Raw genomic sequence first — 24,499 nt, 5'->3', positions numbered from 1 at the left:
AATATATGTTATTGTTTTAATAATGGATATCATTGAATACTTCTTTTTCAAGGTGTTAATTCACTTGATCCACATATCAATATCTTTAATAATTTGTCTTCTATATAGCAAGACACACTTATTAATATTGAAACTTATTTCGTTAGTCATAATACTAACTCTTTGGTTTGTAAATCGCTTCGTATACTCTTTAATGCTTTACCTAAAATCACCTTTTTCTTAATATTCAACCAAGTCTAAATGGTGAATATTTTCCCTCAATAAGACTTTGCTACCGGAAGAAATATTTATCTAAGACTTGAGAACTACATTGTATGAATAACATTTGTTTCTTACCATTTTATTGTTATATTTTCAAGTGAAGGTTGATTTGATTACTGAAAATATGATGTTGAATGAGTCAACAAATCAAAAAAAATCTAGAATCATATAAAACGAACTATACTTTAATATCTCTAATATTAGAGCCGAATTGGATGTTTTGGTTGGTCATCTGTTAATTCTATTTTCCAAACCCCTCATCCACACATATGAACGGCATTGCCAAATCAATCCGAACGTTTTTCAACGGTTCGATGACGTAGCCTGCTTTCGCTCGGACGAGATTGGAATGTTTTCCGACGTTGGTGAACATTTCCTAGCGTCGAAAGTATCCCCGAACCCTATCCAGCGGTTTCCAACTCGAAACTGAATCCGATGTGAATGGAAACTTCGAATCACTTGAAATATTTTCGAATCCCAAGATTTTGCGTGCGTTGGCGTTCGAGCTTTGGCATAATACAGTTTCAAATAACCCATTTCTTTTCAGTTCTTTTATGTTGAATTGTAGGAATGCTAGTTTTTTCGAATTTAATCTTATATAAAACTAAAGGAACTTTAGTTTTTTCTGGTTTAATTATGAAATTTCATCAGTATCAGCCACATCAATTCAATCAATATTCAATCCTATAAGATTGAGGCAGAGGTAATCTAATTCGAAAAATACGAAATTTTGGTCAGGAAGATTGACTGCAGGCCACTTGTAAAAAATGAAAGTTGTTGGAAATTGGGCTATGGATATATTCAATACCTCTTTGGGTACCTGGTACTATAAAAAAGCTCACTGGATGAATGTATCTCAATTTGCCATTTTTAATTTAAATGCATACGTTCATTCATTGACTACCCCCAAAACAAAACAAGAAAAAGGTTGAAGGAGGGTTGATGCAAAAATGTGCAGTATACAAGAGCTTTAAAACTCTGCAAACTACGCTTGAGGAATAAAGAATTAGGAGTTTGGTGGTAGCATGTGGAAAAGAGATGAAATTCCAGTGATTGTAGAAATATCAAAAAAGATGCACTACCCAGGTACTAGCAATGGATTAAATACTCCCTACCGAATATCTATGGAGGAATAAACAGCACTTTGCACTGTCATGTTAAGATTCAATACTTGTTAAAAAAAAAATAACAACAATATTTTTTTAATGAAATTATTCAAAAAGGTCTTATATTCCGACAAAATTATTTCTGAAGCAAAAATAAATATTCCACATCTTATAAATATAAATTGATTCTCTTTCATCTATATTTTGATACGTGGTTCATGGGGGACACGAATAACTCTCTGATAGATTACTATGGCAAAAAAACTTTAACGAGATTATATGTATATTAAAAATTCCAATTTTTTACTATCAGAAATGTATTTGAGCTACTAACTGCCAGTTAAGGAAAAAAGTGACGCGGTTGAAAGCCTGTCCTGGTACAGTGGAGGTATGAATGTGTGTATCAAATAAGCGTTATTGTGAATGGAAAGAATACTATATTTTTTACGAATTTGTGAGGACGTGTAGATTTAAGCTTGAAAGAAGAATCGCAGCCGTTTATGGAGTGAATCCGGAACATCTTGATAATTCTTTTCTATATGAAGCATCGATTATAAAAATTACGGTTTTTGCACAATCTGGCAACAAGGTGTAAGAATGACACTGTTCTCGCATGCGCAGTTTGACCCTCGAAGCCCTCACTTGTTTAATCAGCGTGTTTACCTCGACGGTGAATGATTTTTGAACGGACATCGATAGCTGATGTATTATTATTGAAAAATAGCTGTTATCCTTCTTGGGGTGTTGCATTTTTCATGTTCCGACTCACTCCATATATGGCTGTGCAATGAACTGAAACGACTTAATGATAATACTTGAATCAATTAGTATAGAACTGAAGCTGAAGATTTACGTTGAAGTAATTCAAATATATTTCAGTAAAATTTCGATTGTATTTTTTTTTTCTGGAAATTATCAGCCCATCAGTGAAACCGAGGTAAAAGACTGAAAAAAAAAAGGATCCTCATCACTTTCAACAGGAAATGTGGTAATCAGTTTTTTAGTATTAGAGTTATTCTTGTATGACATCACTTCAGTACCTGAACACTTATCTGAAGACTGGAAATTACTTCTAAAAAAACAGGGGTTTTTTCGTGTGTGTAGTTGGTTGGAATATCAGGATGTTTGGATACACTCTGTTCATAAGACAACGCGCAGTTGCAGGAACGTCCATTAACATATAATGCCCCATTAAAATTTAAAACTGTTATTCTCCAAGGGATAACGGCGGATTAAAATTTTAGTTAAGCATTAAATAAGCGTAATTCGCTTAATTTTGATATTTCCAAAGTTTTTACTCCTAAAATTCAAAGTATTGATGTTGAAAAGATACCCAGAAACCCATGTTTTAGAATAACGCTGATTAATCTGAGAAGATTGCATGTAAACATCCATCCTGAGTATTCCGAAGTACACATTATAGTCGATTATTCCTTCAAAATTCTGGCAACTTTTTGCATGATCGATATCGACGCAGCTTGGAAAAACACGACCAACTAAAATATTAAACCGTTCATTTTCAATGACAATTTCCAGAAATTTCTCAAACCTATATTGTATTTTCATTAATTAGGTTCGATTATCTCGAGTGGGTATATTTCGAAGAAGGCATTATTTCAACATGAAGTTGAGGTAAACTGAAATGTGATAGAATGGCAGTTGAACATGGTAAATGGTACTTTTAACAATTATTGTTGACTCATCGGATTATATAAAAACAAATTTTATTGTACGATTCGGAACTGAAAATTAAGAAAAGAACTGGATGGATTTTGTGTTGATTCATTTCGAAATTCTTGAAATTAAAAATTGTCTGTGATAAATTTTGTAGTTTTGAACTAAATTTGAATGTTTTTGAGGTATGTTTGTAAAGATATTTTAAAGCTTTCTCCAAAAGGTCTAAACTATTTCTTCCACGTTTAATCATTTTATTTTAATGTTTTTATTTTGGACTAGTCAAATCCTCTTGTATTTTCAGAATGAATGTATGGGAATGTAGGCACTTTTATTTTCTTATGAATTGTCTGTAAGTCGATGTTTTTAAATATTATTTCATGTTATCTAATGCATCATTACTGAGAAGTGTAGAACATAAACAATAAAAGTATTTATATAAAAATTCTTCGTTTTCTTTCAAAATTTTATCGCAAAAAATAAAACATATAAAAAACATATCACATTATTTGAAGTAAAGTGAGAACCAGGAACATACAATTCAACAAACAGCAGAAGTGTTCTCCTTACCAATAGCTCTCATCTGCAAAAATGATAAAATATTTCAGCAAGTGAATCAGAAATACAAAAACACAAATTTTCAGTAGAAAACTCACCTTATATTATTTTTTCTATTCTCCCTAATATATAACTTTTCTTTCTTCACTTACCACTCTTTTTGGTGTGGTGATGATTTTTCCAGATGTACTGAAACTCTCCCTTGAAGACACATTAGAACAATCACGCAACGGGCCTTTGGATACGGACATGTTTTGTCTTATTTTGTTCATTGCCTTCATGAGAGAGGTTTCCTTCATACTGGAAGTCCTTTTAACATCAGGTGTGGAAGTTTTTCGACATTCGCTAACTGAATTTCTTCTTGGCAACTGTGAAATATGAGGACGATCCTTGGAGAGAAAGCTGTCTCTATATGATGATACGCTTGTTGTCGGACTAGAATGATTTGATTTCTCCTGCATATTCGAAGAACTGAAATAATAATAAAGAATAAAGTAAACGAGTTCATAATGGAAAATTGCTATTAATACACTGGTTAACAATTAATTAATAGGGCTCAAATGGTAACTTTTTGGGAATTTTTCGGTCAACTTTGGACACGCGTATCTTCCAGATAAATTATTGTGGATCTGAACGTAATACATATTCTGAAAGAGTAATTCTTCTAGTAATAAATCTGAGAATTTCATCCATATCGGCGTAACCGTTCGGTCTTGACGAATTTTTAACTGAACCCATCTTTTTCAGGATTTTTCGGAGGTCAGCTTTCGAGTCGTTTATTTCTCGAAAAAGGTAACCGTAGACGGAAATGTGATACATAATCTGAAAGAGCAACTCTTCTAGTGATAAAACTGAGAATTTCATCCATCTCGGCGCAACCGTTCGGTCTTCACGAATTCTCTAGTGAAATTTGCAATTTATGAATAATGCCCTTTCCAAGATGAAAATCTAAACAAAGGGAGATAGGCTTTCGAAATTGATTGGAATAGATTCAGCGTATTCGAAAACCTATAGTTTCATACCAACCTTTCGGATATCCAACACTGTTCATTAGAAAATCGAATTTTTTCTTTTTCCACTTTTCATTTTCGAGTTCAGTTTGAATGGCTCTCTGAAGTTCAATCGTGTATCGAACCGTGAACTGTTTGGTTTTCTGGAATCTACTAAACAACTTCTATGCACTCCATATCCTAGGACAATAGTAGGACAGCCTAATTTTTAGGCAGAGGTGCAAATATGTCATTTTTGGGGGGTCTAACCCCTTGCTCATTTTTGACCCAAAAAATCGAGATTTTCGAAATCGAGTTTTTGTGCTTGGGTGGAAGCCTTGGCAATGCTGATTATAAAACCGAAAATCCCAATTGGATCAGACGAATAAATCAGGAGATATCACAGATTGAAATTTGAAATTTTTGAAAAAATGCCATTTCAACGATGAAAATCTAAACGAAGGGAGATAGGCTCACGAAACTGATTGGAATAGATTCAGCGTATTCGAAAACCTATAGTCTCATAACAAACTTTCGGATATCCGACGCTGTTTATTAGAAAATCGAATTTTTTCTTTTTCTACTTTTCATTTTCGAGTTCACTTTGAATGGCTCTCTGAAGTTCAATCGTGTATCGAACCGTGAACTGTTTGGTTTTCTGGAATCTACTAAACAACTTCTATGCACTCCATATCCTGGGACAATAGTAGGACAGCCTAATTTTTAGGCAGAGGTGCAAATATGTCATTTTTGGGGGGTCTAACCCCTTGCTCATTTTTGACCCAAAAAATAGATTTTCGAAATCGAGTTTTTGTGCTTGGGTGGAAGCCTTGGCAATGCTGATTATAAAACCGAAAATCCCAATTGGATCAGACGAATAAATCAGGAGATATCACAGATTGAAATTTGAAATTTTTGAAAAAATGCCATTTCAACGATGAAAATCTAAACGAAGGGAGATAGGCTCACGAAACTGATTGGAATAGATTCAGCGTATTCGAAAACCTATAGTTTCATACCAAACTTTCGGATATCCAACACTGTTTACAAGAAAATCGGATTTTTTATTTTTCCACTTTTCATTTTCGAGTTCAGTTTGAATGGCTCTCTGAAGTTCAATTATGTATCGAACCGTGAACTGTTTGGTTTTCTGGAATCTACTAAACAACTTCTATGCACTCCATATCCTGGGACAATAGTAGGACAGCCTAATTTTTAGGCAGAGGTGCAAATATGTCATTTTTGGGGGGTCTAACCCCTTGCTCATTTTTGACCCAAAAAATCGAGATTTTCGAAATCGAGTTTTTGTGCTTGGGTGGAAGCCTTGGCAATGCTGATTATAAAACCGAAAATCCCAATTGGATCAGACGAATAAATCAGGAGATATCACAGATTGAAATTTGCAATTTTTGAAAAAATGCCATTTCAACGTTGAAAATCTAAACGAAGGGAGATAGGCTCACGAAACTGATTGGAATAGATTCAGCGTATTCGAAAACCTATAGTTTTATACCAAACTTTCGGATATCCAACACTGTTTACAAGAAAATCGAATTTTTTATTTTTCCACTTTTCATTTTCGAGTTCAGTTTGAATGGCTCTCTGAAGTTCAATTATGTATCGAACCGTGAACTGTTTGGTTTTCTGGAATCTACTAAACAACTTCTATGCACTCCATATCCTGGGACAATAGTAGGACAGCCTAATTTTTAGGCAGAGGTGCAAATATGTCATTTTTGGGGGGTCTAACCCCTTGCTCATTTTTGACCCAAAAAATCGAGATTTTCGAAATCGAGTTTTTGTGCTTGGGTGGAAGCCTTGGCAATGCTGATTATAAAACCGAAAATCCCAATTGGATCAGACGAATAAATCAGGAGATATCACAGATTGAAATTTGCAATTTTTGAAAAAACGCCATTTCAACGATGAAAATCTAAACGAAGGGAGATAGGCTCACGAAACTGATTGGAATAGATTCAGCGTATTCGAAAACCTATAGTTTCATACCAAACTTTCGGATATCCAACACTGTTTACAAGAAAATCGGATTTTTTATTTTTCCACTTTTCATTTTCGAGTTCAGTTTGAATGGCTCTCTGAAGTTCAATTATGTATCGAACCGTGAACTGTTTGGTTTTCTGGAATCTACTAAACAACTTCTATGCACTCCATATCCTGGGACAATAGTAGGACAGCCTAATTTTTAGGCAGAGGTGCAAATATGTCATTTTTGGGGGGTCTAACCCCTTGCTCATTTTTGACCCAAAAAATCGAGATTTTCGAAATCGAGTTTTTGTGCTTGGGTGGAAGCCTTGGCAATGCTGATTATAAAACCGAAAATCCCAATTGGATCAAACGAATAAATCAGGAGATATCACAGATTGAAATTTGAAATTTTTGAAAAAATGCCATTTCAACGATGAAAATCTAAACGAAGGGAGATAGGCTCACGAAACTGATTGGAATAGATTCAGCGTATTCGAAAACCTATAGTTTCATACCAAACTTTCGGATATCCGACGCTGTTTATTAGAAAATCGAATTTTTTCTTTTTCCACTTTTCATTTTCGAGTTCACTTTGAATGGCTCTCTGAAGTTCAATCGTGTATCGAACCGTGAACTGTTTGGTTTTCTGGAATCTACTAAACAACTTCTATGCACTCCATATCCTGGGACAATAGTAGGACAGCCTAATTTTTAGGCAGAGGTGCAAATATGTCATTTTTGGGGGGTCTAACCCCTTGCTCATTTTTGACCCAAAAAATCGAGATTTTCGAAATCGAGTTCTTGTGTTTGGGTGGAAGCCTTGGCAATGCTGATTATAAAACCGAAAATCCCAATTGGATCAGACGAATAAATCAGGAGATATCACAGATTGAAATTTGCAATTTTTGAAAAAATGCCATTTCAACGATGAAAATCTAAACGAAGGGAGATAGGCTCACGAAACTGATTGGAATAGATTCAGCGTATTCGAAAACCTATAGTTTTATACCAAACTTTCGGATATCCAACACTGTTTACAAGAAAATCGAATTTTTTATTTTTCCACTTTTCATTTTCGAGTTCAGTTTGAATGGCTCTCTGAAGTTCAATTATGTATCGAACCGTGAACTGTTTGGTTTTCTGGAATCTACTAAACAACTTCTATGCACTCCATATCCTGGGACAATAGTAGGACAGCCTAATTTTTAGGCAGAGGTGCAAATATGTCATTTTTGGGGGGTCTAACCCCTTGCTCATTTTTGACCCAAAAAATCGAGATTTTCGAAATCGAGTTTTTGTGCTTGGGTGGAAGCCTTGGCAATGCTGATTATAAAACCGAAAATCCCAATTGGATCAGACGAATAAATCAGGAGATATCACAGATTGAAATTTGCAATTTTTGAAAAAACGCCATTTCAACGATGAAAATCTAAACGAAGGGAGATAGGCTCACGAAACTGATTGGAATAGATTCAGCGTATTCGAAAACCTATAGTTTCATACCAAACTTTCGGATATCCAACACTGTTTACAAGAAAATCGGATTTTTTATTTTTCCACTTTTCATTTTCGAGTTCAGTTTGAATGGCTCTCTGAAGTTCAATTATGTATCGAACCGTGAACTGTTTGGTTTTCTGGAATCTACTAAACAACTTCTATGCACTCCATATCCTGGGACAATAGTAGGACAGCCTAATTTTTAGGCAGAGGTGCAAATATGTCATTTTTGGGGGGTCTAACCCCTTGCTCATTTTTGACCCAAAAAATCGAGATTTTCGAAATCGAGTTTTTGTGCTTGGGTGGAAGCCTTGGCAATGCTGATTATAAAACCGAAAATCCCAATTGGATCAAACGAATAAATCAGGAGATATCACAGATTGAAATTTGAAATTTTTGAAAAAATGCCATTTCAACGATGAAAATCTAAACGAAGGGAGATAGGCTCACGAAACTGATTGGAATAGATTCAGCGTATTCGAAAACCTATAGTTTCATACCAAACTTTCGGATATCCGACGCTGTTTATTAGAAAATCGAATTTTTTCTTTTTCCACTTTTCATTTTCGAGTTCACTTTGAATGGCTCTCTGAAGTTCAATCGTGTATCGAACCGTGAACTGTTTGGTTTTCTGGAATCTACTAAACAACTTCTATGCACTCCATATCCTGGGACAATAGTAGGACAGCCTAATTTTTAGGCAGAGGTGCAAATATGTCATTTTTGGGGGGTCTAACCCCTTGCTCATTTTTGACCCAAAAAATCGAGATTTTCGAAATCGAGTTCTTGTGTTTGGGTGGAAGCCTTGGCAATGCTGATTATAAAACCGAAAATCCCAATTGGATCAGACGAATAAATCAGGAGATATCACAGATTGAAATTTGCAATTTTTGAAAAAATGCCATTTCAACGATGAAAATCTAAACGAAGGGAGATAGGCTCACGAAACTGATTGGAATAGATTCAGCGTATTCGAAAACCTATAGTTTTATACCAAACTTTCGGATATCCAACACTGTTTACAAGAAAATCGAATTTTTTATTTTTCCACTTTTCATTTTCGAGTTCAGTTTGAATGGCTCTCTGAAGTTCAATTATGTATCGAACCGTGAACTGTTTGGTTTTCTGGAATCTACTAAACAACTTCTATGCACTCCATATCCTGGGACAATAGTAGGACAGCCTAATTTTTAGGCAGAGGTGCAAATATGTCATTTTTGGGGGGTCTAACCCCTTGCTCATTTTTGACCCAAAAAATCGAGATTTTCGAAATCGAGTTTTTGTGCTTGGGTGGAAGCCTTGGCAATGCTGATTATAAAACCGAAAATCCCAATTGGATCAGACGAATAAATCAGGAGATATCACAGATTGAAATTTGCAATTTTTGAAAAAACGCCATTTCAACGATGAAAATCTAAACGAAGGGAGATAGGCTCACGAAACTGATTGGAATAGATTCAGCGTATTCGAAAACCTATAGTTTCATACCAAACTTTCGGATATCCAACACTGTTTACAAGAAAATCGGATTTTTTATTTTTCCACTTTTCATTTTCGAGTTCAGTTTGAATGGCTCTCTGAAGTTCAATTATGTATCGAACCGTGAACTGTTTGGTTTTCTGGAATCTACTAAACAACTTCTATGCACTCCATATCCTGGGACAATAGTAGGACAGCCTAATTTTTAGGCAGAGGTGCAAATATGTCATTTTTGGGGGGTCTAACCCCTTGCTCATTTTTGACCCAAAAAATCGAGATTTTCGAAATCGAGTTTTTGTGCTTGGGTGGAAGCCTTGGCAATGCTGATTATAAAACCGAAAATCCCAATTGGATCAAACGAATAAATCAGGAGATATCACAGATTGAAATTTGAAATTTTTGAAAAAATGCCATTTCAACGATGAAAATCTAAACGAAGGGAGATAGGCTCACGAAACTGATTGGAATAGATTCAGCGTATTCGAAAACCTATAGTCTCATAACAAACTTTCGGATATCCGACGCTGTTTATTAGAAAATCGAATTTTTTCTTTTTCTACTTTTCATTTTCGAGTTCACTTTGAATGGCTCTCTGAAGTTCAATCGTGTATCGAACCGTGAACTGTTTGGTTTTCTGGAATCTACTAAACAACTTCTATGCACTCCATATCCTGGGACAATAGTAGGACAGCCTAATTTTTAGGCAGAGGTGCAAATATGTCATTTTTGGGGGGTCTAACCCCTTGCTCATTTTTGACCCAAAAAATAGATTTTCGAAATCGAGTTTTTGTGCTTGGGTGGAAGCCTTGGCAATGCTGATTATAAAACCGAAAATCCCAATTGGATCAGACGAATAAATCAGGAGATATCACAGATTGAAATTTGAAATTTTTGAAAAAATGCCATTTCAACGATGAAAATCTAAACGAAGGGAGATAGGCTCACGAAACTGATTGGAATAGATTCAGCGTATTCGAAAACCTATAGTTTCATACCAAACTTTCGGATATCCAACACTGTTTACAAGAAAATCGGATTTTTTATTTTTCCACTTTTCATTTTCGAGTTCAGTTTGAATGGCTCTCTGAAGTTCAATTATGTATCGAACCGTGAACTGTTTGGTTTTCTGGAATCTACTAAACAACTTCTATGCACTCCATATCCTGGGACAATAGTAGGACAGCCTAATTTTTAGGCAGAGGTGCAAATATGTCATTTTTGGGGGGTCTAACCCCTTGCTCATTTTTGATCCAAAAAATCGAGATTTTCGAAATCGAGTTTTTGTGCTTGGGTGGAAGCCTTGGCAATGCTGATTATAAAACCGAAAATCCCAATTGGATCAAACGAATAAATCAGGAGATATCACAGATTGAAATTTGAAATTTTTGAAAAAATGCCATTTCAACGATGAAAATCTAAACGAAGGGAGATAGGCTCACGAAACTGATTGGAATAGATTCAGCGTATTCGAAAACCTATAGTTTCATACCAAACTTTCGGATATCCGACGCTGTTTATTAGAAAATCGAATTTTTTCTTTTTCCACTTTTCATTTTCGAGTTCACTTTGAATGGCTCTCTGAAGTTCAATCGTGTATCGAACCGTGAACTGTTTGGTTTTCTGGAATCTACTAAACAACTTCTATGCACTCCATATCCTGGGACAATAGTAGGATAGCCTAATTTTTAGGCAGAGGTGCAAATATGTCATTTTTGGGGGGTCTAACCCCTTGCTCATTTTTGATCCAAAAAATCGAGATTTTCGAAATCGAGTTTTTGTGCTTGGGTGGAAGCCTTGGCAATGCTGATTATAAAACCGAAAATCCCAATTGGATCAGACGAATAAATCAGGAGATATCACAGATTGAAATTTGCAATTTTTGAAAAAATGCCATTTCAACGATGAAAATCTAAACGAAGGGAGATAGGCTCACGAAACTGATTGGAATAGATTCAGCGTATTCGAAAACCTATAGTTTCATAACAAACTTTCGGATATCCGACGCTGTTTATTAGAAAATCGAATTTTTTCTTTTTCCACTTTTCATTTTCGAGTTCACTTTGAATGGCTCTCTGAAGTTCAATCGTGTATCGAACCGTGAACTGTTTGGTTTTCTGGAATCTACTAAACAACTTCTATGCACTCCATATCCTGGGACAATAGTAGGACAGCCTAATTTTTAGGCAGAGGTGCAAATGTCATTTTTGGGGGGTTTAACCCCTTGCTTATTTTTGACCCAAAAAATCGAGATTTTCGAAATCGAGTTTTTGTGCTTGGGTGGAAGCCTTGGCAATGCTGATTATAAAACCGGAAATCACAATTGGATCAGACGAATAAATCAGGAGATATCACAGATTGAAATTTGCAATTTTTGAAAAAATGCCATTTCAACGTTGAAAATCTAAACGAAGGGAGATAGGCTCACGAAACTGATTGGAATAGATTCAGCGTATTCGAAAACCTATAGTTTCATACCAAACTTTCGGATATCCAACACTGTTTACAAGAAAATCGAATTTTTTATTTTTCCACTTTTCATTTTCGAGTTCAGTTTGAATGGCTCTCTGAAGTTCAATAATGTATCGAACCGTGAACTGTTTGGTTTTCTGGAATCTACTAAACAACTTCTATGCACTCCATATCCTGGGACAATAGTAGGACAGCCTAATTTTTAGGCAGAGGTGCAAATATGTCATTTTTGGGGGGTCTAACCCCTTGCTCATTTTTGACCCAAAAAATCGAGATTTTCGAAATCGAGTTTTTGTGCTTGGGTGAAAGCCTTGGCAATGCTGATTATAAAACCGAAAATCCCAATTGGATCAGACGAATAAATCAGGAGATATCACAGATTGAAATTTGCAATTTTTGAAAAAATGCCATTTCAACGATGAAAATCTAAACGAAGGGAGATAGGCTCACGAAACTGATTGGAATAGATTCAGCGTATTCGAAAACCTATAGTTTCATACCAAACATTCGGATATCCAACACTGTTTACAAGAAAATCGGATTTTTTATTTTTCCACTTTTCATTTTCGAGTTCAGTTTGAATGGCTCTCTGAAGTTCAATTATGTATCGAACCGTGAACTGTTTGGTTTTCTGGAATCTACTAAACAACTTCTATGCACTCCATATCCTGGGACAATAGTAGGACGCCTAATTTTTAGGCAGAGGTGCAAATATGTCATTTTTGGGGGGTCTAACCCCTTGCTCATTTTTGACCCAAAAAATCGAGATTTTCGAAATCGAGTTTTTGTGCTTGGGTGGAAGCCTTGGCAATGCTGATTATAAAACCGAAAATCCCAATTGGATCAGACGAATAAATCAGAAGATATCACAGATTGAAATTTGCAATTTTTGAAAAAATGCCATTTCAACGTTGAAAATCTAAACGAAGAGAGATAGGCTCACGAAACTGATTGGAATAGATTCAGCGTATTCGAAAACTTATAGTTTCATACCAAACTTTCGGATATCCAACACTGTTTACAAGAAAATCGAATTTTTTATTTTTCCACTTTTCATTTTCGAGTTCAGTTTGAATGGCTCTCTGAAGTTCAATAATGTATCGAACCGTGAACTGTTTGGTTTTCTGGAATCTACTAAACAACTTCTATGCACTCCATATCCTGGGACAATAGTAGGACAGCCTAATTTTTAGGCAGAGGTGCAAATATGTCATTTTTGGGGGGTCTAACCCCTTGCTCATTTTTGACCCAAAAAATCGAGATTTTCGAAATCGAGTTTTTGTGCTTGGGTGGAAGCCTTGGCAATGCTGATTATAAAACCGAAAATCCCAATTGGATCAGACGAATAAATCAGGAGATATCACAGATTGAAATTTGCAATTTTTGAAAAAATGCCATTTCAACGATGAAAATCTAAACGAAGGGAGATAGGCTCACGAAACTGATTGGAATAGATTCAGCGTATTCGAAAACCTATAGTTTCATACCAAACTTTCGGATATCCAACACTGTTTACAAGAAAATCGGATTTTTTATTTTTCCACTTTTCATTTTCGAGTTCAGTTTGAATGGCTCTCTGAAGTTCAATTATGTATCGAACCGTGAACTGTTTGGTTTTCTGGAATCTACTAAACAACTTCTATGCACTCCATATCCTGGGACAATAGTAGGACAGCCAAATTTTTAGGCAGAGGTGCAAATATGTCATTTTTGGGGGGTCTAACCCCTTGCTCATTTTTGACCCAAAAAATCGAGATTTTCGAAATCGAGTTTTTGTGCTTGGGTGGAAGCCTTGGCAATGCTGATTATAAAACCGAAAATCCCAATTGGATCAAACGAATAAATCAGGAGATATCACAGATTGAAATTTGAAATTTTTGAAAAAATGCCATTTCAACGATGAAAATCTAAACGAAGGGAGATAGGCTCACGAAACTGATTGGAATAGATTCAGCGTATTCGAAAACCTATAGTTTCATACCAAACTTTCGGATATCCAACACTGTTTACAAGAAAATCGAATTTTTTATTTTTCCACTTTTCATTTTCGAGTTCAGTTTGAATGGCTCTCTGAAGTTCAATAATGTATCGAACCGTGAACTGTTTGGTTTTCTGGAATCTACTAAACAACTTCTATGCACTCCATATCCTGGGACAATAGTAGGACAGCCTAATTTTTAGGCAGAGGTGCAAATATGTCATTTTTGGGGGGTCTAACCCCTTGCTCATTTTTGACCCAAAAAATCGAGATTTTCGAAATCGAGTTTTTGTGCTTGGGTGAAAGCCTTGGCAATGCTGATTATAAAACCGAAAATCCCAATTGGATCAGACGAATAAATCAGGAGATATCACAGATTGAAATTTGCAATTTTTGAAAAAATGCCATTTCAACGATGAAAATCTAAACGAAGGGAGATAGGCTCACGAAACTGATTGGAATAGATTCAGCGTATTCGAAAACCTATAGTTTCATACCAAACATTCGGATATCCAACACTGTTTACAAGAAAATCGGATTTTTTATTTTTCCACTTTTCATTTTCGAGTTCAGTTTGAATGGCTCTCTGAAGTTCAATTATGTATCGAACCGTGAACTGTTTGGTTTTCTGGAATCTACTAAACAACTTCTATGCACTCCATATCCTGGGACAATAGTAGGACAGCCTAATTTTTAGGCAGAGGTGCAAATATGTCATTTTTGGGGGGTCTAACCCCTTGCTCATTTTTGACCCAAAAAATCGAGATTTTCGAAATCGAGTTTTTGTGCTTGGGTGGAAGCCTTGGCAATGCTGATTATAAAACCGAAAATCCCAATTGGATCAGACGAATAAATCAGAAGATATCACAGATTGAAATTTGCAATTTTTGAAAAAATGCCATTTCAACGTTGAAAATCTAAACGAAGAGAGATAGGCTCACGAAACTGATTGGAATAGATTCAGCGTATTCGAAAACTTATAGTTTCATACCAAACTTTCGGATATCCAACACTGTTTACAAGAAAATCGAATTTTTTATTTTTCCACTTTTCATTTTCGAGTTCAGTTTGAATGGCTCTCTGAAGTTCAATAATGTATCGAACCGTGAACTGTTTGGTTTTCTGGAATCTACTAAACAACTTCTATGCACTCCATATCCTGGGACAATAGTAGGACAGCCTAATTTTTAGGCAGAGGTGCAAATATGTCATTTTTGGGGGGTCTAACCCCTTGCTCATTTTTGACCCAAAAAATCGAGATTTTCGAAATCGAGTTTTTGTGCTTGGGTGGAAGCCTTGGCAATGCTGATTATAAAACCGAAAATCCCAATTGGATCAGACGAATAAATCAAGAGATATCACAGATTGAAATTTGCAATTTTTGAAAAAATGCCATTTCAACGATGAAAATCTAAACGAAGGGAGATAGGCTCACGAAACTGATTGGAATAGATTCAGCGTATTCGAAAACCTATAGTTTCATACCAAACTTTCGGATATCCAACACTGTTTACAAGAAAATCGGATTTTTTATTTTTCCACTTTTCATTTTCGAGTTCAGTTTGAATGGCTCTCTGAAGTTCAATTATGTATCGAACCGTGAACTGTTTGGTTTTCTGGAATCTACTAAACAACTTCTATGCACTCCATATCCTGGGACAATAGTAGGACAGCCAAATTTTTAGGCAGAGGTGCAAATATGTCATTTTTGGGGGGTCTAACCCCTTGCTCATTTTTGACCCAAAAAATCGAGATTTTCGAAATCGAGTTTTTGTGCTTGGGTGGAAGCCTTGGCAATGCTGATTATAAAACCGAAAATCCCAATTGGATCAAACGAATAAATCAGGAGATATCACAGATTGAAATTTGAAATTTTTGAAAAAATGCCATTTCAACGATGAAAATCTAAACGAAGGGAGATAGGCTCACGAAACTGATTGGAATAGATTCAGCGTATTCGAAAACCTATAGTTTCATACCAAACTTTCGGATATCCAACACTGTTTACAAGAAAATCGGATTTTTTATTTTTCCACTTTTCATTTTCGAGTTCAGTTTGAATGGCTCTCTGAAGTTCAATTATGTATCGAACCGTGAACTGTTTGGTTTTCTGGAATCTACTAAACAACTTCTATGCACTCCATATCCTGGGACAATAGTAGGACAGCCTAATTTTTAGGCAGAGGTGCAAATATGTCATTTTTGGGGGGTCTAACCCCTTGCTCATTTTTGACCCAAAAAATCGAGATTTTCGAAATCGAGTTTTTGTGCTTGGGTGGAAGCCTTGGCAATGCTGATTATAAAACCGAAAATCCCAATTGGATCAGACGAATAAATCAGGAGATATCACAGATTGAAATTTGCAATTTTTGAAAAAATGCCATTTCAACGATGAAAATCTAAACGAAGGGAGATAGGCTCACGAAACTGATTGGAATAGATTCAGCGTATTCGAAAACCTATAGTTTCATACCAAACTTTCGGATATCCAACACTGTTTACAAGAAAATAGGATTTTTTATTTTTCCACTTTTCATTTTCGAGTTCAGTTTGAATGGCTCTCTGAAGTTCAATTATGTATCGAACCGTGAACTGTTTGGTTTTCTGGAATCTACTAAACAACTTCTATGCACTCCATATCCTGGGACAATAGTAGGACAGCCTAATTTTTAGGCAGAGGTGCAAATATGTCATTTTTGGGGGGTCTAACCCCTTGCTCATTTTTGACCCAAAAAATCGAGATTTTCGAAATCGAGTTTTTGTGCTTGGGTGGAAGCCTTGGCAATGCTGATTATAAAACCGAAAATCCCAATTGGATCAAACGAATAAATCAGGAGATATCACAGATTGAAATTTGAAATTTTTGAAAAAATGCCATTTCAACGATGAAAATCTAAACGAAGGGAGATAGGCTCACGAAACTGATTGGAATAGATTCAGCGTATTCGAAAACCTATAGTTTCATACCAAACTTTCGGATATCCGACGCTGTTTATTAGAAAATCGAATTTTTTCTTTTTCCACTTTTCATTTTCGAGTTCACTTTGAATGGCTCTCTGAAGTTCAATCGTGTATCGAACCGTGAACTGTTTGGTTTTCTGGAATCTACTAAACAACTTCTATGCACTCCATATCCTGGGACAATAGTAGGATAGCCTAATTTTTAGGCAGAGGTGCAAATATGTCATTTTTGGGGGGTCTAACCCCTTGCTCATTTTTGATCCAAAAAATCGAGATTTTCGAAATCGAGTTTTTGTGCTTGGGTGGAAGCCTTGGCAATGCTGATTATAAAACCGAAAATCCCAATTGGATCAGACGAATAAATCAGGAGATATCACAGATTGAAATTTGCAATTTTTGAAAAAATGCCATTTCAACGATGAAAATCTAAACGAAGGGAGATAGGCTCACGAAACTGATTGGAATAGATTCAGCGTATTCGAAAACCTATAGTTTCATAACAAACTTTCGGATATCCGACGCTGTTTATTAGAAAATCGAATTTTTTCTTTTTCCACTTTTCATTTTCGAGTTCACTTTGAATGGCTCTCTGAAGTTCAATCGTGTATCGAACCGTGAACTGTTTGGTTTTCTGGAATCTACTAAACAACTTCTATGCACTCCATATCCTGGGACAATAGTAGGATAGCCTAATTTTTAGGCAGAGGTGCAAATATGTCATTTTTGGGGGGTCTAACCCCTTGCTCATTTTTGATCCAAAAAATCGAGATTTTCGAAATCGAGTTTTTGTGCTTGGGTGGAAGCCTTGGCAATGCTGATTATAAAACCGAAAATCCCAATTGGATCAGACGAATAAATCAAGAGATATCACAGATTGAAATTTGCAATTTTTGAAAAAATGCCATTTCAACGATGAAAATCTAAACGAAGGGAGATAGGCTCACGAAACTGATTGGAATAGATTCAGCGTATTCGAAAACCTATAGTTTCATAACAAACTTTCGGATATCCGACGCTGTTTATTAGAAAATCGAATATTTTCTTTTTCCACTTTTCATTTTCGAGTTCACTTTGAATGGCTCTCTGAAGTTCAATCGTGTATCGAACCGTGAACTGTTTGGTTTTCTGGAATCTACTAAACAACTTCTATGCACTCCATATCCTGGGACAATAGTAGGACAGCCTAATTTTTAGGCAGAGGTGCAAATATGTCATTTTTGGGGGGTCTAACCCCTTGCTCATTTTTGACCCAAAAAATCGAGATTTTCGAAATCGAGTTTTTGTGCTTGGGTGGAAGCCTTGGCAATGCTGATTATAAAACCGGAAATCCCAATTGGATCAGACGAATAAATCAGGAGATATCACAGATTGAAATTTGCAATTTTTGAAAAAATGCCATTTCAACGTTGAAAATCTAAACGAATGGAGATAGGCTCACGAAACTGATTGGAATAGATTCAGCGTATTCGAAAACCTATAGTTTCATACCAAACTTTCGGATATCCAACACTGTTTACAAGAAAATCGAATTTTTTATTTTTCCACTTTTCATTTTCGAGTTCAGTTTGAATGGCTATCTGAAGTTCAATAATGTATCGAACCGTGAACTGTTTGGTTTTCTGGAATCTACTAAACAACTTCTATGCACTCCATATCCTGGGACAATAGTAGGACAGCCTAATTTTTAGGCAGAGGTGCAAATATGTCATTTTTGGGGGGTCTAACCCCTTGCTCATTTTTGACCCAAAAAATCGAGATTTTCGAAATCGAGTTTTTGTGCTTGGGTGAAAGCCTTGGCAATGCTGATTATAAAACCGAAAATCCCAATTGGATCAGACGAATAAATCAGGAGATATCACAGATTGAAATTTGCAATTTTTGAAAAAATGCCATTTCAACGATGAAAATCTAAACGAAGGGAGATAGGCTCACGAAACTGATTGGAATAGATTCAGCGTATTCGAAAACCTATAGTTTCATACCAAATATTCGGATATCCAACACTGTTTACAAGAAAATCGGATTTTTTATTTTTCCACTTTTCATTTTCGAGTTCAGTTTGAATGGCTCTCTGAAGTTCAATTATGTATCGAACCGTGAACTGTTTGGTTTTCTGGAATCTACTAAACAACTTCTATGCACTCCATATCCTGGGACAATAGTAGGACAGCCTAATTTTTAGGCAGAGGTGCAAATATGTCATTTTTGGGGGGTCTAACCCCTTGCTCATTTTTGACCCAAAAAATCGATATTTTCGAAATCGAGTTTTTGTGCTTGGGTGGAAGCCTTGGCAATGCTGATTATAAAACCGAAAATCCCAATTGGATCAGACGAATAAATCAGGAGATATCACAGATTGAAATTTGCAATTTTTGAAAAAATGCCATTTCAACGTTGAAAATCTAAACGAAGAGAGATAGGCTCACGAAACTGATTGGAATAGATTCAGCGTATTCGAAAACCTATAGTTTCATACCAAACTTTCGGATATCCAACACTGTTTACAAGAAAATCGAATTTTTTATTTTTCCACTTTTCATTTTCGAGTTCAGTTTGAATGGCTCTCTGAAGTTCAATAATGTATCGAACCGTGAACTGTTTGGTTTTCTGGAATCTACTAAACAACTTCTATGCACTCCATATCCTGGGACAATAGTAGGACAGCCTAATTTTTAGGCAGAGGTGCAAATATGTCATTTTTGGGGGGTCTAACCCCTTGCTCATTTTTGACCCAAAAAATCGAGATTTTCGAAATCGAGTTTTTGTGCTTGGGTGGAAGCCTTGGCAATGCTGATTATAAAACCGAAAATCCCAATTGGATCAGACGAATAAATCAGGAGATATCACAGATTGAAATTTGCAATTTTTGAAAAAATGCCATTTCAACGATGAAAATCTAAACGAAGGGAGATAGGCTCACGAAACTGATTGGAATAGATTCAGCGTATTCGAAAACCTATAGTTTCATACCAAACTTTCGGATATCCAACACTGTTTACAAGAAAATCGGATTTTTTATTTTTCCACTTTTCATTTTCGAGTTCAGTTTGAATGGCTCTCTGAAGTTCAATTATGTATCGAACCGTGAACTGTTTGGTTTTCTGGAATCTACTAAACAACTTCTATGCACTCCATATCCTGGGACAATAGTAGGACAGCCAAATTTTTAGGCAGAGGTGCAAATATGTCATTTTTGGGGGGTCTAACCCCTTGCTCATTTTTGACCCAAAAAATCGAGATTTTCGAAATCGAGTTTTTGTGCTTGGGTGGAAGCCTTGGCAATGCTGATTATAAAACCGAAAATCCCAATTGGATCAAACGAATAAATCAGGAGATATCACAGATTGAAATTTGAAATTTTTGAAAAAATGCCATTTCAACGATGAAAATCTAAACGAAGGGAGATAGGCTCACGAAACTGATTGGAATAGATTCAGCGTATTCGAAAACCTATAGTTTCATACCAAACTTTCGGATATCCAACACTGTTTACAAGAAAATCGAATTTTTTATTTTTCCACTTTTCATTTTCGAGTTCAGTTTGAATGGCTCTCTGAAGTTCAATAATGTATCGAACCGTGAACTGTTTGGTTTTCTGGAATCTACTAAACAACTTCTATGCACTCCATATCCTGGGACAATAGTAGGACAGCCTAATTTTTAGGCAGAGGTGCAAATATGTCATTTTTGGGGGGTCTAACCCCTTGCTCATTTTTGACCCAAAAAATCGAGATTTTCGAAATCGAGTTTTTGTGCTTGGGTGGAAGCCTTGGCAATGCTGATTATAAAACCGAAAATCCCAATTGGATCAGACGAATAAATCAGGAGATATCACAGATTGAAATTTGCAATTTTTGAAAAAATGCCATTTCAACGATGAAAATCTAAACGAAGGGAGATAGGCTCACGAAACTGATTGGAATAGATTCAGCGTATTCGAAAACCTATAGTTTCATACCAAACTTTCGGATATCCAACAATTTTTACAAGAAAATCGGATTTTTTATTTTTCCACTTTTCATTTTCAAGTTCAGTTTGAATGGCTCTCTGAAGTTCAATTATGTATCGAACCGTGAACTGTTTAGTTTTCTGGAATCTACTAAACAACTTCTATGCACTCCATATCCTAGGACAATAGTAGGACATCCAAATTTTTAGGCAGAGGAGCAAATAGGTCATTTTAGGGGGTTCTAACCCCTTGCTCATTTTTGACCCAAAAAATCGAGATTTTCGAAATCGAGTTTTTGTGCTTGGGTGAAAGCCTTGGCAACGCTGATTATAAAACCGGAGATATCAATTGAATCGGAGAAATATAACAGGAGATTGTGCTTTCAGACGTCTAACACTGTTTACGAGAGAATCAACAAAATATACTCCTATATCTGATCAAAATGAACATCTTGAAGCATATATTCTTGAAATAAATTGATGGAAGATTGGTGATCTTTATCAATTGGTGAGCAGTTTATATCGTCAACTGTTTGCTACTTTGCCTTAAAAAAATTGGAGGTTCTGCAGCATATGGTAGAGAAACCACCCCTGACGAAAACTATTAAGGTCATTAGAAAACAATTAGAACTTACCTTAAGCTTCTAATATTGGTTAATTCCATAGATGACGTTGAGGAATTGTTGACCTTATGATCTGGTGTTGATTGTGCCATAGGTTTCAGTTGAATATCCTGTGAAAAATTGACCAGTAAAAAACATAGGTAATTGAATTTAAATCAATTATTGATACGATACATTTTGGATGATATGATATATAATTTTGTGATCAATTATAACAACTGAAGTCCACTTACACGAATAGGTGTGCTGATTCTACTTTTCAGTTTTGGCATTATTTGCTGCGCTTTGGTAGGAGTGCCTGAAATTGGACACGTTATCATTAATTAAACTTATTCATCAGATGATGAATAAATATAAAAATTTGGAATCTGATCATTTGTGTGAATAATTTCCTTAAATGCAGCAAAAAAATTCTAATACTGTTTGAAATTATCAAGACATTCTCACCCTTTATCTGTGGTTTGGTTATGTTCTCCAAGGGAACAGTAGCCTTCATCGGTCCTCTTCTCGTGGTTGTAGAACTGACCTTCTTCAATTTCAAATTGACAGATGGATTTTCTGCACTATAGTTTCTAACTTCGACACTAGATTCTGCGCTACTCACTGAGTTTCTTGTTTTGGATCCATCGAAACTTGGAGATCTAACTACACTAGCAGTTAGTTTTGTCTTCAATACCTTGTTTGGCATTGAAAATGAATTACTATGTTTTTTGCTCCTGAGACGATTTCCTGTTGCAAAACTACTCGAGTTTGATCCATCCTGGGATTTGGTGGAGACATTTTGTATTTTAGTGATTTCTAGAGAATCACAATGTAATTTAATTAGTTTCAATCCCACACAATACATCTGTCAATTATATAACTTTATTGAATATATTATAATAACTTACCATCTATACTTTTAATTGAGTCACCAATAACAGATTTACATTTTTCTTTAGAACTATTAGAGAGCATATCTGCTAAAGTATTCAATAAACATTGCCCCTCCTCTGTTTCTTTCTCACTTCTATCACTTTTAGCAAGGATCAAAGATAGAGCACGGAGTATTTTATCCGACTCCTCAGTATTAATTTGAACACATCCAGTTGGCGTTGTATCTTTGTCATGATCTACTTCATCAGATTTTCCATTCATTTCCGTTTTGGCATTATCATTAGGATTGGAAAGCTGTAATTCGGGTTGCTTGGTGCACAAATTCTCTTCAACTTGCTTAACTAAATCATTCTGCTGCTTTGTATGGTCTGAAGTGAGATTATCTAATTTTTTATTTAGCTGCTGGAGGCCATCAACTGGTAACAATTTATCTATTCTTTTGAAAACTTCATCACTGTCATATTTGATTTTTTCATCTTTACTGTTATTACTACTTTCTAGATCTCCATTTATTAACTCTGGAGGATCTGTGTCATCCAGAATAAAACCATCTTTTGATCCTACAAATACTTATTGATAATTATATCATTATTATTATACCGTATCAATACAGCGTGTTTCACAAAAAGTGTCCACTGGAAGTATCTAGACAACCAAATGCGATATTTTTCTCTGAAAATTTGTGGATCATAATATCTAGAGAACCCTGCTCATGGGGAAGTTTAATTGAACGTCAGTTAAAATTTTGTGAATCCAAAAAATTAATAAAAGAAAGACTGTCCCATTTGAAACAACAATCTGTTGCACAACTTCTAGTACAACTAGACTCAGACTGACCACAAATTTTCAGAAAAAAATTCCACTTGGTTCTCTAGATACTTCAGGTGGATACTTTGCATGAAACACCCTCTCTGTAAGGTTCAACTTTGGCTGTTAACAAATTCACAAACAACCTCCTTCCATATAAACAGAACATCTTACCTTCATCATTGAATTTTGTGGCTAAATGACGAGCTTCTATGAATACAGAATCATTCTGAAAAAATGAATATATATTTACAACGAAAACACTTCAAACCCAAAACATACAAATCCATTTCCCTCCTCTTCTAAGATACTACAGTTAGTCATGCATCCTTCTGATGCTCTATTCATTAATTGCTTTGCTGTGACTTTATCAACTTCATTGTTTAAGGTGAAAAGGGGCAAAGAATTGAATCGAGATCTATATTGTTGGAGAAACTTTTCACTTAATGCAGTTGTATATAGAAAACCATCATTCAGTATGTTAGTACTACCGGTGAATCGAAATGAATTAGGAAAATCTGATATGTTTATAGGTGAAATTTGATCATGGCCATTTAAATTGAACGAGAAATTGGATGACTTAATTGTTGATGCACTTTTCAAATCACTATGAGATGATAAGAGAAATGCTTGATCTAAAACATTTGGAGATATATCAGTATTATTGAATTGTGTTGCATTATTCAGATGGTTGTTTATATCACAGTCAATTTTCAAAATTCCTAATGATTCTCTGCCAAAGGAGGTACTGAGTTCTAATAAAGGAATAGACTCCCTGCCAATATCTATGTCATTCATCGGTATGTTTGCAAAAGGATCGCCGTGCAGATTTTGTGCCATATTATCAAAATCCATCGTTTCAAAGTTATCCATGTCCTGTAATACATTTCAAATCAAAAATGATATCCTTACAATAGAAAGAATTGAAACGAGGAAAAAATTTATTTAGTCTACTTACATATGTTAAAATAGAGAACACCCTGTTTTTCGAGTATATAAATACACAAGGAATACGTTCAGATTATTATTTTTTGTTTAATTCAACAGCAGTTACAATCAAATCAAAATTCAATCACAGAAGGCCAATTAACTAACCGAAAATATCATAGAATTACCTCAAAGAGTTACCTGGTTACTCCGTTTGTCAATTTGCTTTTGATATTTTAATTATTTTCTTTAAATAATTGATGAATATTTTAACACGTTCATATTTCATTATCTATATTGAAGATAGAAAAATATTTATTAATATCCTACGTCACGTTAAAAAACACAACCAGTTTTTTT

The 24,499-nt window shown here is 35.3% G+C and overlaps 1 protein-coding gene across 3 annotated transcripts; it reads right to left on the bottom strand.

Moving 5' to 3' along the window:
• Nucleotides 1-3,493: 3,493 nt before the first annotated feature.
• On the bottom strand, nt 3,494-24,469 carry LOC123306886. 3 transcript variants are annotated; one of them, XM_044889074.1, is made up of 9 exons: nt 24,328-24,469; nt 23,495-24,088; nt 23,387-23,441; nt 22,420-22,965; nt 21,977-22,327; nt 21,763-21,827; nt 21,542-21,639; nt 3,752-4,070; nt 3,494-3,624 (listed from the first exon to the last, which is right to left on the bottom strand). In XM_044889074.1, exons 2-9 carry the CDS (start codon nt 24,083-24,085, stop codon nt 3,583-3,585), a joined length of 2,067 nt encoding a protein of 688 aa, XP_044745009.1. In that variant the 5' UTR covers nt 24,086-24,088; nt 24,328-24,469; the 3' UTR covers nt 3,494-3,582. The 3 variants fall into 3 exon arrangements, with proteins under 3 accessions (XP_044745009.1, XP_044745010.1, XP_044745008.1); XM_044889075.1 differs by lacking the exon at nt 24,328-24,469 and adding an exon at nt 24,171-24,321 and having other exon boundaries at nt 3,698-4,070; XM_044889073.1 differs by lacking the exon at nt 24,328-24,469 and adding an exon at nt 24,171-24,321.
• Between the last annotated feature and the right edge of the window lie 30 nt (nt 24,470-24,499).

This window comes from Coccinella septempunctata, chromosome 2, assembly GCF_907165205.1.
Source record: "Coccinella septempunctata chromosome 2, icCocSept1.1, whole genome shotgun sequence".
In the NCBI taxonomy this organism is placed as follows: Eukaryota; Metazoa; Arthropoda; class Insecta; order Coleoptera; family Coccinellidae; genus Coccinella; species Coccinella septempunctata.
This window is presented reverse-complemented; position numbering and strand designations above follow the sequence as displayed.

What these genes read in the sequence shown, in the direction of transcription:
- LOC123306886 (XM_044889074.1), bottom strand. Translation starts at nt 24,085, where the DNA reads ATGGATAACTTTGAAACGATGGATTTTGATAATATGGCACAAAATCTG. An exon ending in CTCAATTAAAAGTATAGATG is followed by an intron (nt 22,328 to 22,419) that starts GTAAGTTATTAT and finishes GTGATTCTCTAG; the next exon opens with AAATCACTAAAATACAAAAT. An exon ending in TCACCACACCAAAAAGAGTG is followed by an intron (nt 3,625 to 3,751) that starts GTAAGTGAAGAA and finishes TCATTTTTGCAG; the next exon opens with ATGAGAGCTATTGGTAAGGA.